The sequence below is a fragment of the Equus quagga genome, chromosome 7 (assembly GCF_021613505.1).
Source record: "Equus quagga isolate Etosha38 chromosome 7, UCLA_HA_Equagga_1.0, whole genome shotgun sequence".
In the NCBI taxonomy this organism is placed as follows: domain Eukaryota; kingdom Metazoa; phylum Chordata; class Mammalia; order Perissodactyla; family Equidae; genus Equus; species Equus quagga.
This window is the reverse complement of record NC_060273.1, coordinates 81,444,831-81,458,600: the sequence shown is the minus strand read 5'-3', so window position 1 is coordinate 81,458,600 and position 13,770 is coordinate 81,444,831. Positions and strand designations below refer to the sequence as shown.

At 40.2% G+C, this 13,770-nt stretch overlaps 1 protein-coding gene across 1 annotated transcript in view; it reads right to left on the bottom strand.

Moving 5' to 3' along the window:
• TRPC7 (transient receptor potential cation channel subfamily C member 7) overlaps positions 1–12,714 on the bottom strand; it is a 294,982-nt gene extending 282,268 nt beyond the window's left edge. The window contains exons 1-2 of the mRNA XM_046667789.1: positions 12,601–12,714; positions 10,995–11,029 (exon numbers count right to left, since the gene is read on the bottom strand). Coding sequence (XP_046523745.1) covers positions 10,995–11,029; positions 12,601–12,714 — 149 coding nt within the window. The remainder of the gene's footprint in view (positions 1–10,994; positions 11,030–12,600) is intronic.
• Positions 12,715–13,770: the final 1,056 nt, after the last annotated feature.

The following is a 13,770-nucleotide window of genomic DNA, read 5'->3' as shown; positions in this document are numbered from 1 at the left end:
TTATCACATCCATTCATTTCACATAATCACCTTTGTGTGTGTGTGTGTGTGGTAGGAACACTTCAGATCTACTCTTTTAGCAAATTTCAAGTATGTAATAGAGTATTATTAACTATACTCACCATGCTCAACATTAGATTCCCAGAACTTATTCATCTTATAAGCAAAGGCTTATACCCTTTGACAAGCATCTCTCCATTTCCCCAACCCCAGACCCTGGTAACCACCATTCTACTCTCTACGCTCTGTTTCTACGATTTAGACTTTTTTTTTAGATTACACATATAAGTGCAGTCATACAATATTTGTCTTTCTCTGGTTTATTTCACTCAGCATAATATCCTCTAGGTTCATCAATGTAGTTGCAAATGGCAGGATTTCTTTCTTTATTATGGCTGAATAACATTTCCTTGTATATATACACCATATCTTCTTTTTTCATTCATCTGTCAACAGGCACTTAAGGCTATTCCCATGTCTTGGCTACTGTGAATGCTGCAGTGAACATAGGAGTCCAGTATCTCTTTGAGATACTCATTTCATTTCCTACAGAAATATACCCAGATGTGGGACTGACTGCTGGATCAAATGATAGTTCTATTTGTAATGTTTTGATTAATACTGTTTTCCATGAAGACTGTACCAATTTATATTCATATCAACAGTGCAAAATGTTTCCTTTTTGTCCACATCCTTGCCAACTCTTATCTCTTGTCTTTTTCATAAAAGCCATCCTAACAGGTGTGAGGTGATAACTCATTGTGGCTTTGATTTGCACTTCCCTGCTGATTAGCAATGTCAAGTACCTTTTCATGTAGTTGCTATCTTCTTTGGAAGAATGTCTATTCAGTCCTTTGCCCATTTTTTAATCAGGTTATTCATTTTGGGAGGTTTTTTGCTATTGAGTTGTATGAGTTTGTTATATATTTTGGATATTATCCCACTACCGGATGCAGATCTTCCTCAGCTTATGATGGGGTGATGTCCCGATAAATCTACGTTAAGTTGAAAATATCTTAAATAAAAAATGCAAGGCCTGCCCCGTGGCTGAGTGGTTAAGTTTGTATGCTCTGCTCTGGCAGCCCAGGGTTTTGCTTGTTCGGATCCTGGGCACAGACACGGCACTGCTCATCAGTCCGTGCTGAGGCGGCGTCCTACATGCCACAACTAGAAGGACCTGCAGCTAGAATATACACCTATGTACTGGGGGGCTTTGGGGAGAAGAAGAAGAAGAAGAAAAAAAAAGATTGGCAACAGATGTTAGCTCAGGTGCCAGTCTTTAAAAAAAAAGGTAAAGAAAATGCATTTAGTACACCTAATACACCAAACATCATAGCTTAGCCTAGCCTACCTTAAACATGCTCAGAACTTTTATTAGCCTACAGCTGAGCAAAATAGTGGACACAAAGCCTATTTTATAATAGAATGTTGAGTATCTCATGTAATTTATTGAATACTGTACTGAAAGTAAAAAACAGAATGGTTGTCTGGGTACAGAATGGTTGTAAGTGTATCAGTTGTTCTCCCTTGTGATCACGTGGCTGACCAGAAGCTGCGGCTGCTGCCACTGCTCAGCATCACAAGAGAGGATCGTACTGCATACTGCCCAGCCCAGGTAAAAATCAAAATTCAAAATATGAAGTACAGTTTCTACTGAATGCGGATTGCTTTCACACCATTGTAAAGTTGAAAAATCCTAAGTTGAACCACCATTAGTTGAGGACCGTCTGTCAGTGTATGGTTTGCAAATATTTCCTCCCATTCCATAGGTTGCCTTTTCATTTTGTTGATGGTTTCCTTTGCTGCACAGCAGCTTCTTAGTTTGATGTAGTCCCACTTATTTTTCCTTTTGTTGCCTGTGCTTTTTGGTGTTATATCCAAAAACATCATTGCCAAGACGGATGTCAAGGAGCTTTTTCCCTATGTTTTCTTTTAAGAGTTTTTCAATTTCAGGTTTTATATTTAAATCTTTAGTGCATTTCAAATTAATTTTTGTGAGTGGTGTAAGATAGGGGTCCAATTTCATTCTTTTTCATGTGGATATCCAGTTTTCTCAACACCAGTTATTAAAGAAACTATTCTTTCCCTATTGTATGTTCTTGGCACCCTTGTCCAAGATCACTGTATATGTGGGGTTTTTTTCTGAGCTCTCTATTCTGTTCCTTTGGTCTATGTGTCTGTTTTTATGCCAGGGCTATACTGTTTTGATTACTATACCTTTGTAATATAGTTTGAAATCAGGAAGTTGACGCCTCCAGCTTTGTTCTTCCTCAAGACTGCTTTGGCTATTAGAAGTCTTTTGTGGTTCCATAGAAATTTTAGGGTAGTTTTTTTCTATGTCTGTGAAAATATCAATGGACTTTTGATAGAGATTGAATTGAATTTTTATATTGCTTTGAGTAGTATGCACATTTTAACAATATTAGTTCTACCAGTCTATGAACATGGGCTATCTTTCTGTTTATTTATGTCTTTTTCAATTTCGTTTATCAATGTTTTAATAGTTTTCAATGTACAGGTCTTTCACCTCTTTGATGAAAGAAAATTTATTCTTACATATTTTGTGTGTTTTGATACTATTGTAATTGGGATTATTTTCTTAATTTCTCTTATAGTTCCTTGTTAGTGTATAGAAATGCAACCAATCTATGTATATTGATTTTGTATCCTGCAACTTTCCTAAATTCATTTCTTAGTTCTAACAGTTTGTTGGTGGAATCTTTAGGGTTTTCTATAAATAAGATCATGTCATTGGCAAACAAACAAGTTTACTTCTTCCTTTCCAACTTGGATAACTTTTATTTCTTTTTCTTCCCAATTGCTCTGGCTAGGACTTCCAGTACTATGTTGAACAGAAGTGGCAAGAGTGGTCATTCTTGTCTTGTTTTTTATCTTAGAGGAAAAGCTTTCAGCTTTTCACTGTTGAGTTTAATGTTAGCTGTGGGTTTGTCATATATAGCCTTTGTTAGGTTGAGGTACATTTCTTCTATATCTAATTTGTGGAGAGTTTTTATCATGAAAGGTGTTGAATTTTGTCAAATGTTTTTTCTGCATCTATTGAGATAATCATAATTCTTATTCTTCATTCTCTTAATGTGATGTATCACATTTATTCACTTCTGTATGTTGAACCATCCTTGCATCCTTGAGATAAATCCAACTTATGTTGGTGTATGTTCCTTTTAATGTGCTGTTGAATTCTGTTTGTTATACCTTGTGTGTGATGCTGCCTTCTGGTCCTCTGGCTTAGTAATAACTTGGATGGCTTCTGGTATCTTGGATGTCAGTGGTCCTATAAAGTTGTTGAGCTTTTCCTCTTCAAAAACACAAAGAAGTAAAATGAACTGAGTATAAACCATGTGCTTGGCATTGTACAAAGTGTGTTACATCCATCTTATCTTTTATAGGCGAGGAGACTGAGGCCCCAAGAGTTGAAGTAACTTGCTCAAGTTTCCACATTTTCATGTAGAGGAGCAGGAACTCACATCTAGCAGCCTGTCTCTACACACCGTACTTTTAACCCCTATTGTATACTGCCTCCTATGTAATTATGTCTATGTCTGTGTCTATGTCCCAGGGATGTTGTGAGGACCAAATGCAATACTGCATGCATTTGTTGGTGCACAAAGGAGGCATATATTATATTATTATTGAATAAAAGAACAAATATTGACCCTAATTTGCAAGGCTCTTCTATCATGCTTAATGCCTATGTTCTAGCACAGAATAGTCAAACAGTGACAGATATGGATGCATTGACACTCCCGTGTCTAAGAAGGATGGAAGAATGTGTAGTGCTGAATTCTGAGAGACTTAGTCGGGACAGATCTTGAGGACCTCATCGGGAGCTAGCTACTTAGGAAGACCAGCAGGAGCGGCTCTTGACTCCAGATACCTTCAGGAGGTCATTTCCTGGTCTTACCCAGATCCTGTAGGCACAGATCCCACCTCTGTCACCACAGCCTGGTTTCCTAATTTGTGCTTGGCTTAGGCAGCCTGCTCAGGTACCCTTCCAAACTCTCGATGACCTTCCCACCCTATTTAAATAACTCTGCTATGGTGGGAGAGACAGGTGGAATTAAACTATTCTCCAATGATAGCAAATAAATTGGCAAGGTATCCAGGGAGGGAAAGTGGGCAACTCAAACAGTGGTGCAAGAGATACAGTTCACCGTATACTCTTTTCAATCTTTTGGCTTTATATCTGGTGAATGTATTATTTATTCCTACAAAATGAAATTCAAAACTAATGCATAAATAAACAAATACATAAATCACATTCCCTAGGTGATCCTGCCACACAGCCAGGTTTGAGAATCTCTGCATTACCTCATCCCAAGGAAGGAAAGTAAACACAAATTGCTTAGCCCATTTATCAATCTTCTAGTGTAGACATTTGCCTTGTATCCCCTGTGCTTAGTACGGGGCCTGGGAGGAGGGCACTCCATAAATATCTGTTGAAAATAAATCAGTTTTCATCTGCCCTCTACAACAGACTGAGGTGAGCACGGTCTGTTGAGTTCTGTGTGTATCTTTACATGCCCCCTCAGTGCTAAGAGACACATCATCATGTCCCACGTGAAAAACTCCAATTTCCAAGCATCTAGCACTAGAGTGCATTTCATTGTGGCTAGCCCTAGGGAACAATGGGGCTCCTTCTCTGATCCTGCTCTTTCAAAATTATGAAGTGCGGTCTTCCAAGGTAGATTTGGAAAGGGCCTGGGCCAAATGTCAGAGCTCTGTGTATCCAGGGAGTAGTTGGGGTTTGGGGAAGTCCTTATGGGGAAGGGAACATCTCGATCAGGTCTACAGGAATGATTAATATTTTAGTGAACGGTGCTCTGATGGGAAATGCGGACTTGGGGATTAAGACACTCCAGGTGAGGTATAGGGAGGGGAAAGCGCAGCACGGGAAAAAGCTTCAAGTGGGAAAGTATATGGGTGTTTGGGGGAAGTAGAGAGAAGCTAGTTATGGGAAAGGAGAACCAGGAGATGTAGGCTGGAGATAAGGGCGGGACCAGGTTGTAGGAGGCTTGAAGTAAACATTGCAAAAGTGCTTGACATGATGTACACACACAGCAAATTATAATTATTATATTATTGTAGCTATTGGAGACCTGGTTGGGGAAATGATGCAGAACATGGCCTTGTGGCTAGATTGGGCTGCTATTTTAAGCAAGAAATATACCCCAAAGCTTGCAGCAGATGCAGAACAGTACATGTGAAACCATGCTCTCCAAAAAAAGAATGAGTTCCCAGGACAGATTCAGCCAGGTTTTGATGTTGAACCTGCTGAGAATAATGAAGAGAGAGGTAGTGAGTGGGAAGAATAAGAAGATAATCATTCTTTAAAGAAAGAAATATAGAAGCAGAGAAAATACTGTTTTCTCCTCTCAATGTAACAAGGAAAGAAAGGCTGAGATGGGTGATGATAAAAGGTGGCCCAAGAATGAACTGGGAAATGCAAGTGACAGAAATCAATTCCCTGACAATTGTATATCCATTCTGGGCTCAGAAGCAGAGCGCAGAGCCAACACAGACTTTTGTTCCATATTCTCAGCTCAGTGAATTTGTCTCCTTTTCCCTAATGCGCTTCTCCCTGAGCCATTGTTGAAAAGTATGGGGCATGCTCTTTCGTCGAGATCTGAAAGCTGCCAGCCAGCCCGAGTATGAACCATGCCTCCCTCACAATGGTGAGGAAGCCAAGACAACATGAAGGATTCCAAATTAATGGAAAATAGAGCCAAATAAAGCACTCTATATGTAAGCCCTATTTGCCCACAAATGTTTCAAGGGAAGAAGGAGGAAAGAAATTGTGCAAAATCATCTTCTTTCAGAAAGCCGGTTTCATTCCTCCAGGACAGAAAAGGAACCTAGAAGTATGGATCACACTTAGAAATCCCAGCCCCAAACTGGATTCAGTTATTTGTTTTGCAGACTAATAAGGCTTAAAAGGTGGGAGTAACCTTTTGATGCAAGCTGATGCAAAATGTCCCCTGCCCAATCAGTCTCTGGTCTTATAAATCAAGGCACGTTCCTTAACAGGATTTTTTTTCCTCTCTCTCTCTCATTTTTAAAGTTCAAATTCCTATTAACAGTTCTTTGCATGGGAGATGGGGATGAATTTAGAAAAGATGTTCTTCAGGGACTAGATAGAGCCCATACTCTTTCCCTGTCTGGCTGAGTGAAATTTCTCCTTAGGCCAACACATAACTAGCTGACTCCAACTTGGTCTGTAGAGGGTTACAATGTAAATTTGCATGGGAAAAGGTCTAGGGGCACAATTAGGGATGAAGAGAGTCCATTTACTACTGTAGCTAAACAATCAGCCTCAGCAAGTCAGCACAAGGTTGAGGTGAGTAAGGTACCTAAGGCCAAAATTTAAGGAGGTGCTCTCTCAGGGTTGTTTATATGCAGTCTGTCCCGGAAGTGAGTGCCTCCTTAAATTTTGGTCCCCAGGAGCCTCACTCTACTCCCTGTCCAGAGTTTCAGTGTTCCATTCACAAACACCCAGACTGCTTTGACATTTTATGCAACCTGATCACCATTTATCCAGGAAATGTATTCCTAAATATTATTCACAAATATTGAGAAGCTTCATCTGTTTCTTAGGATAGGATCTTCCCCTGGAAATAGCCCTAACCTGTTGACTTTATATTTTTCTTATTGATTCATGCAGAGAACCTTAAATGAACTGCCAGAAGTTGACATTGAATGGATTGATAAAAGAAGAATAATCTTGGGATGTTAATGATAACCTCCTAAATTTACCTGTCTTACAAGTGTGTTTTTATGTTTTGATTTTCTGTACGTCGAGACCACCTGTGATAAATCTGGATTCCTGCAATTCACTGCCCCACAGACCAACCAAGAGGCTAAACAAAATGAGTGACCATCACTCGTCTTTACTGCCCACCCATCCTGCATACACTCTAGGTCAAGGCTATACGCTGCTTTAAAATGTCTTGCAGTACCCAAAAGATCCTGGACTCTCTGGGTCAAATTAATTGGGAACCTACTGATAACCACCTGGAAAATTTGATTCTCTTATTCCAGGGTTCTTAATTTAGCACCTTGCCAAACAAGGGCATTTCTACCAATCTGGATAACAGTATTCAAATCTTTTGGTTTTAAACTTTCAGTAAGTCATGAGGTCATTTTTGGCCAGTACAAGCCTGAATCCAAGACAATTTTAAGACTGTGTCCAACAGAGGACATCTTTAAGTCACTTCATCCCAAGTTCTGAGTAAAGTTCTGCTAGCTATGTAAGTCTTTGCTGAATGCTGTGGCAATATGATAATTGAATATTGAAGAGGGATGTTACTTTTCACCTGGGTGGCTCTATCAAAACTTTCCTTTGTGACTTTTTCCATTGCTTTTATGCTTAGAATTTCCTTCCCTGTTTACCATTATAAAACAAAATTCTACTGAGCATATTCTAAAGATCTTATTGGTTTTATTCAACGATTCATGAATTGAGCAGCATCCAATCTATCAGATAGAAAGGCGCTCCAAGGAGCTGTGCAAAATGGAAGACATTTACAGGCAGAAGGGAGCAGGAACAAGGAAGTTATACTAGCCAAAGAAGTGGGTTGGTTATTGTAAGGTTAGTTTCTTTTGGGGAATGGGCAGGGGTCTATCAGGCAGATTACCATAGCTAGTGCTGATCAGGCAATTTCTGGTTAACTGGTTTAAGATTCTATTTCTGGGAGAGTGGAAACTGTAGTTAAGTTCAGTCTTGGTTTCGTGATGTGGGGCTTAGCATAAGTGACTCCGTTTGAGCCTGTTGTCTTGCTTTTAACACTTTCTCTCATTTGATGAGACTCTCAGCCTAGCTGAGAGATGAGGTCAAAAGTTTAAGGCATTAGCACTACTCTCAGCTACTGCTCTGGAGTTCTCGCTGTTTTTGCTCAATTTCTGTGTGGTATTCACAGGCCACGAGATCAGGTTCACATGCTGTAAGCCAGTCATTGTCTGCGTTCCTTCTCTGATGTTCTAGTCTTAGGGAGATCATTTGCTCACTGGTTCCTATGTTCCAGATTTAGAGCTGTTTTTCTTTGGAGTGTTTTTCCTTCCCTCTAGGTACATAGTTTCATTTAGCTTAGGGGAGAAGGCCTAAAAAATAGTTCCTATTAGGTTCTGAATATCAGTTTCCAATCTGGCCAACTTCTGATCATAGAGCTACTTAAAAAAAAAATTTTCAAATATCTTATCAGATTTCAGCTGGGACAAACAATAAATACTCCTGACAGTATTGAACAACCCCTTGGATGCAAGAGTCATCCCCAAAGAGTGTGCAAAGGATATTACCCTCCCAGGACCCAGGGCCACTCCAAAGACAGCCCAAAGAAAAAAAGGCTTAGAAAATGCCCCTGAGAGCTGGCAACAGTCAGTAGGACCCTTGCTGCAAAAGGAGTGCAACCCACATTTCTGCCCAGGCATAGTTTTGGGCTCCCAACCTGGTGGTTGAGCTGCCTGCATATGCAAGAACCAACAACCTGTGTTTCCCAGGCAGGCAGAAAGCCAAGCCAAGTTCTCAAGACACAAAATGAGATGAACAAGAAGGAACTAGCTCTCCCAGGGAGAGAAAGGATCCACAACCAATGGGTACCCCCAAACCAAATTCATTCATAAGAGTCTGAATTTGGAAAGGAAGGGACAAGCTGAAACTTTATCTTCCTTTCTTGACCAGGCACTACAGAGATCCAGGAGAGCCAACTCTGATAAAAATTCTCATCCTTCACTGGCCTGTGCCAGGTTTTACAGGATCCAGTCTTTAGGTTCCCAAGAGAGTGGGTTTTAAAGTAAAGTGTAACCCTCCTATCTACCAGAATTTGGCAAGATTTTCTATTAATTTTAATTTAGTCTTCCCTTGGTTGTTTAAGAGAATAACTGGTAGCAGTTTACCAGAGAATCCTGGGAGTCCCCTCAATTGGGACAGGGCCCGTATGGGGGCCCTCCCTCCAGGGTAGATATGGGGGTGGCTGTAAGGCCACTAACTTGGTGGACCTTTGTTTATGGTCTTGTGTTCTCTTCAGAGTGGAAAGGCAGTTCAGAGAGAGGATTAATGGACTCTGAGTGCTCAAGAAAAGGAGGAGAGAGGAGAACAGTAGGAATCACGTCAGGCTTGTAGTCTTTTGCTTTAGGTACCTCTTGTGTCTTTAATTTTCATTAGGCTTTTGCAATGAATTTTTCAATGAAGCTGCTGTGGAATCTTGAAGGCTTTTGGAGCCTCCTGAAAGCCAATTAAAATGGGTGTCCCATTCTGTTTGTGTGGTTTGGGAGCCCTTGCTTTCAAGTGCTCTTCTTAAAGAAACAATCTTGTCTAGTTGGAACATTCCCCATAATGGCCACTGTAATCCTAGGTCTTAGTAAGATTTTGCCATTTTTGTAGATATCTACAGCTTCTGGGGCCACAGTTCTTAATATAAAATAAGCAGGTGTGCTAGAAGGTGGTGCGATCAATTCTTTGAAACTTGAGGGTATCATTTCTTTAGCTAAACCTTGGGTCTCGGAGCCAAATTAATACCTAAGCAGTATTAAATACAAACAGATAGGGACAAACCACCAACGGCTACTAAGTCTCTATGGTATTGGTGTTTTTGTGGAAGAAGAATAAAACAACAGGGCAGCATCTGATAGAGCTGGGACTAGGGGAACCCCAAAATAGTCAATGGGAATTCCCTGGAAAAGTGCAGCAGGCTAATTTGAGGACAGCAGCTGAAATGAGGAGGGGTTTTCCACTCTTCAGTACTGGATGGTGCAAGGAATCCACACTGAAAAGGTCTGAGGCGGCAGGGGCAGTCCAGCCCCTGTGAATTCTCAAAACCAAAGAGCCAGAGCTCCTGCCAAGACAGGGCACAACCCTGAGGAGTATCTCCTGGGAGTAGAATCAAAACTGAGCAGGACGAAGACAATAGGGACAAAGAACGGCAAAAGAGAGGAGGAGAACAGAGCCAGGAAGCCTCAGGAAGCAGGCTGCCCTACTTTTGACCATTACAAAACAGCAGAAGAGGGAGCTCTGAGGAGTTATAAAAGCTGTCTTGAACCATGGCTCATTCTAAAAGTTCAGGAAACCAATTTCACACAAAAATCAGCAGCAGAAAAAAGTATGGAGGTCATATCTGTAACAAGTTATTTTAAGAAAGAAGAGAATACGGCACAGAATAACATCCCTGCAGACAATGAAAGCATGCCAGAAAGATATGCTCTCAAAACAGAACAAAACTCTAGCCTACTATTTCAAAACAAACTAAAAGAGATTGAGAAAAGGATATAGAACATTAAAGAACAATGCAAATCAGAAGTAGAAAAACTCAGAAATGAGATGGCAAGACTCAGGGAAGGACCACAGGTGATATACCAAATTGTGGTTTTCATATAAATTTTTTTCTCACAGGATGATGAAGAGACAAAGATATGAGGACCAGCATATAGGTACCTGTAGAACTGAAACAAAATGAGAGCTAAGGAGAACTTGTAGATTATAGTTACCAGATGCTGTGACAATGTAGATACAGTAGAACTCTAATAAATACGGGAGGAGGATGTGTAGAGCATATGCGAAACTAATTGTAACATTTTCAGTAATCATATTGTCACCAAGGTTAGTATTAGCATCAATATTGTTATTCCAATACTGTCATGTGTACACTACGTGAAAAAACAAATGAGTAATTCCGGAATATTCTTATTCTGTCACCTTTGCTGAACTTAACAGCCAAGATTCTCAGCGTGAAGAAAGGAGGTGCATATGTAACAGAGCAAAGGTGAAGGAAAAGTTCTGCAGGCTCACATTTGAACTGTAAGTAGTAAAACGATCTCATGAGGCCCTTTAGAGATAATGACCAACCCAGGAGCAATGAGTTAGTACCCAGATTGTGGTCTCGAAGTAAAATTTCTCACTAAAAGAAACCTGGGCTTCTTGCAGAAACAGCTGATTCCAAGTCTGGAACAGGAAAGCTAAGACGGGCATGGAACATCTTGTTTCACACCCAGAGCCAGTTACCAGGCAGTTATCAAATCCTACCTGGGGATGACAAAAGGACTCAAGAACCAAATTAAAGAGGCTCCCACTGGCTAAAGGTGGGGTGAATTGTGTTTTAAAAATGATAAAAATCACAATGGGTTGAAACCCAGCAAATATGTTTAGACCCATGAGTTTATAGCATTAAAAAAATTAATCACCTTCAGAGGATGACAGGAAATCACTTCATTATCTTGAAAACCAGTAGATAAATGAAAAGGATCAAGCATTTTCCTACTTTTCCTTTATGAGTACCACAGTAATCAAAGAGTAGAAGAGGACGTGTCTCTTTATAAAATATTTCATCAAATAAACTAACAAACCATTTTTTGACGTTTGATGGCTGACAACTTATAAGCCTCATCCTCTCACTTTTTGCCTTCTGCCCCACATCTGGGCAAGACGATAAGAAAGCCTGGGTGCTCTTTCCTTTGGCACCTATGGAAGGTTCAAACCACGCAAGCACCTGCTGTGCACCGAAACCCTCACCCCAGCCCCACTTTCTAATCACAATAAAAACCACAAGCCAGTCTCCTTTCCCTGCTCTCTCAAGACATTTTGGGACCAGCTTAGAAAGCTAGCCTTGCTCCTCCAAAAGCTCCATTATGTACGCAATAAACCTTTTCATTCCCTCTTGGATGTGTGTAGTGTTATCAGTCTCGACATCCAAACCAGTTTTGGATGGGGATCCATCTTACCTGTTTAGAATGATCTCACCATGAACAAAAATGAAAAGATAGAATATTGCCATCTGTAACTCCCAATTAAAAAATGTATCTAGGCATTCAACATCAAAGGCTGCTTACATCATAAAATGTGAGGCACACCAGACATTGTTTGCTTCCTATAGTTTTGATACAATCCGAACCCGTGTGTATGTGTCTACGTGTGTGTGTATATGTGTGTGTGTATTCAGAACAGGATAAGGCATGATTACTTGGACCATACTAGAGGAAATAGATATTGGTACTGTTTTTCTGGAAAGAAATTTGACAATAAATTTTAAGATGCTTAAAAGCTGTAAACTTCTTTGTGACACGCCCTGTAGATACCAAATCTAAGGAATGAGTGGTGACATGATAAAAAATGTATATACAAAGTTTTATGGTGTAGCAATGTAGTATCATTCGAAGTAATTAAGGGAGGATGTATAATGCCTAAATGTAAAGGAAAAGGCTGAATAACATGCAATAAATTAAAGATACTTTTGAAAAAACATAATAAGCATCAGTGCTTGAAATGTGCCATAGTGTTAAGTTTAAAAAAAAAGCAAGAAAGATGAATGTTTAAAATGGTTTATATGTGCACAGTAAAAACCCTGGGAAAAAACACAGCAATGCAAACTGTATGACTCCCGATGAAAACAAATGTCAGAACACTGTGCTCAAATCAGCCTGTGAGAAATGAGAGCTCCTCTGCAAAGTCAGCAGGTGGCCCTCGTCACACTCTGAGGTTTTATGTTCACTGTGGACCATGTCTATAAAGCTCATTCCATGGTTCAGATGCTCTTGTAATAAGTAAGGAAAGGAGGCTTAACATTTCTTAAAAGGAATTATAATAGAGAAGACCGTCACCGTTTCAAATAAAAGATGCCAGTCATCATTGTAGTCACCGTCGTCATCATCATCATCATCATCATCACCATCATCATTAATTCTGTACTTGTCAGGGGTGGGCTTCTCAATCATCGAGCCCCTGGGGCACTGAAAGGCAACTTTCCATGTCATCCTAAAGCACACTCATGAGAATTTTAGTTTCCCTGGCAAGACTGTAAATTCTAAGTTGCTGAGTGTGTGTCTGCCCTGGTCCCTGCTGGAACCCTGGCTCCCAGCCCAGTCTGGCACAGAGAGCGTACCCAATGGATATTTGTCAAGTGAGTGAACAAGTGTTCCTGTAACAGATATGCTTCTGGGGAACCAATTCTCCAGTGTTTAATCCCTCTTTTTCTAATGAGAGATGGGCTGAAATTATTTGCAGGAAAGAATACTACATGCCCTATATCAATGTAGTGAATTGCTATTAAATGTGAGAAGACTGCCACTTCAATATTAATGCTATCTATCATTTGTTGCACCCTAGAAGGTATAGACATTGTGCAGAGTAGTTTATATTCATTATATCTGATACCTAAACTACCTTATCTCTCTCTCCATTTTGCCAGCGTGGAACTTGAGGCTCAGAGAATTGAAGTGACTGGCCCCGACTACATAGCCAGGAGCTCCCAAGCCAAGCTGACTGTTTCTGTAGCCCACATACAGTCTCAAGGATCAAATCAAGAAATGAGAGAAGATGAAAGGTACCTCCACATGTCTCCGAAGAAGGGAATAAATGGGCATATCATCAACAGGCAGCGAGCCTAAGACGGTGGGGAATTCAGAAAACTCCCAAATATTTCAGCTGGTTTGGTGAGCTTCCTTCGAAAAGAAAAAAGGAGGAATGGAATTCTTCAATCAGATGCCTTAATCCTGTCTTCAGGGAGGGCAAAACACCGTGCTGGAGGTGAGAGGGGCTTTTTTCCAATGTGTTGAAAATTCTTGAAAAGTTGAAACACAAAGGTTGCTGACGGAAATGGGGACGTGAATCAGGCAGAGATTATTTTTCAGGTTTTTGATAAACTTTCCCTACCTGGAGATTCATTATTGGAAGATGAGAGGAGTGGCAATTAGTTAATGTAGTAATGAGACAAAAAGTTGGCAAAAATGAAACAAATATACAAATGATTATTAATTTGAATATTTCATCTA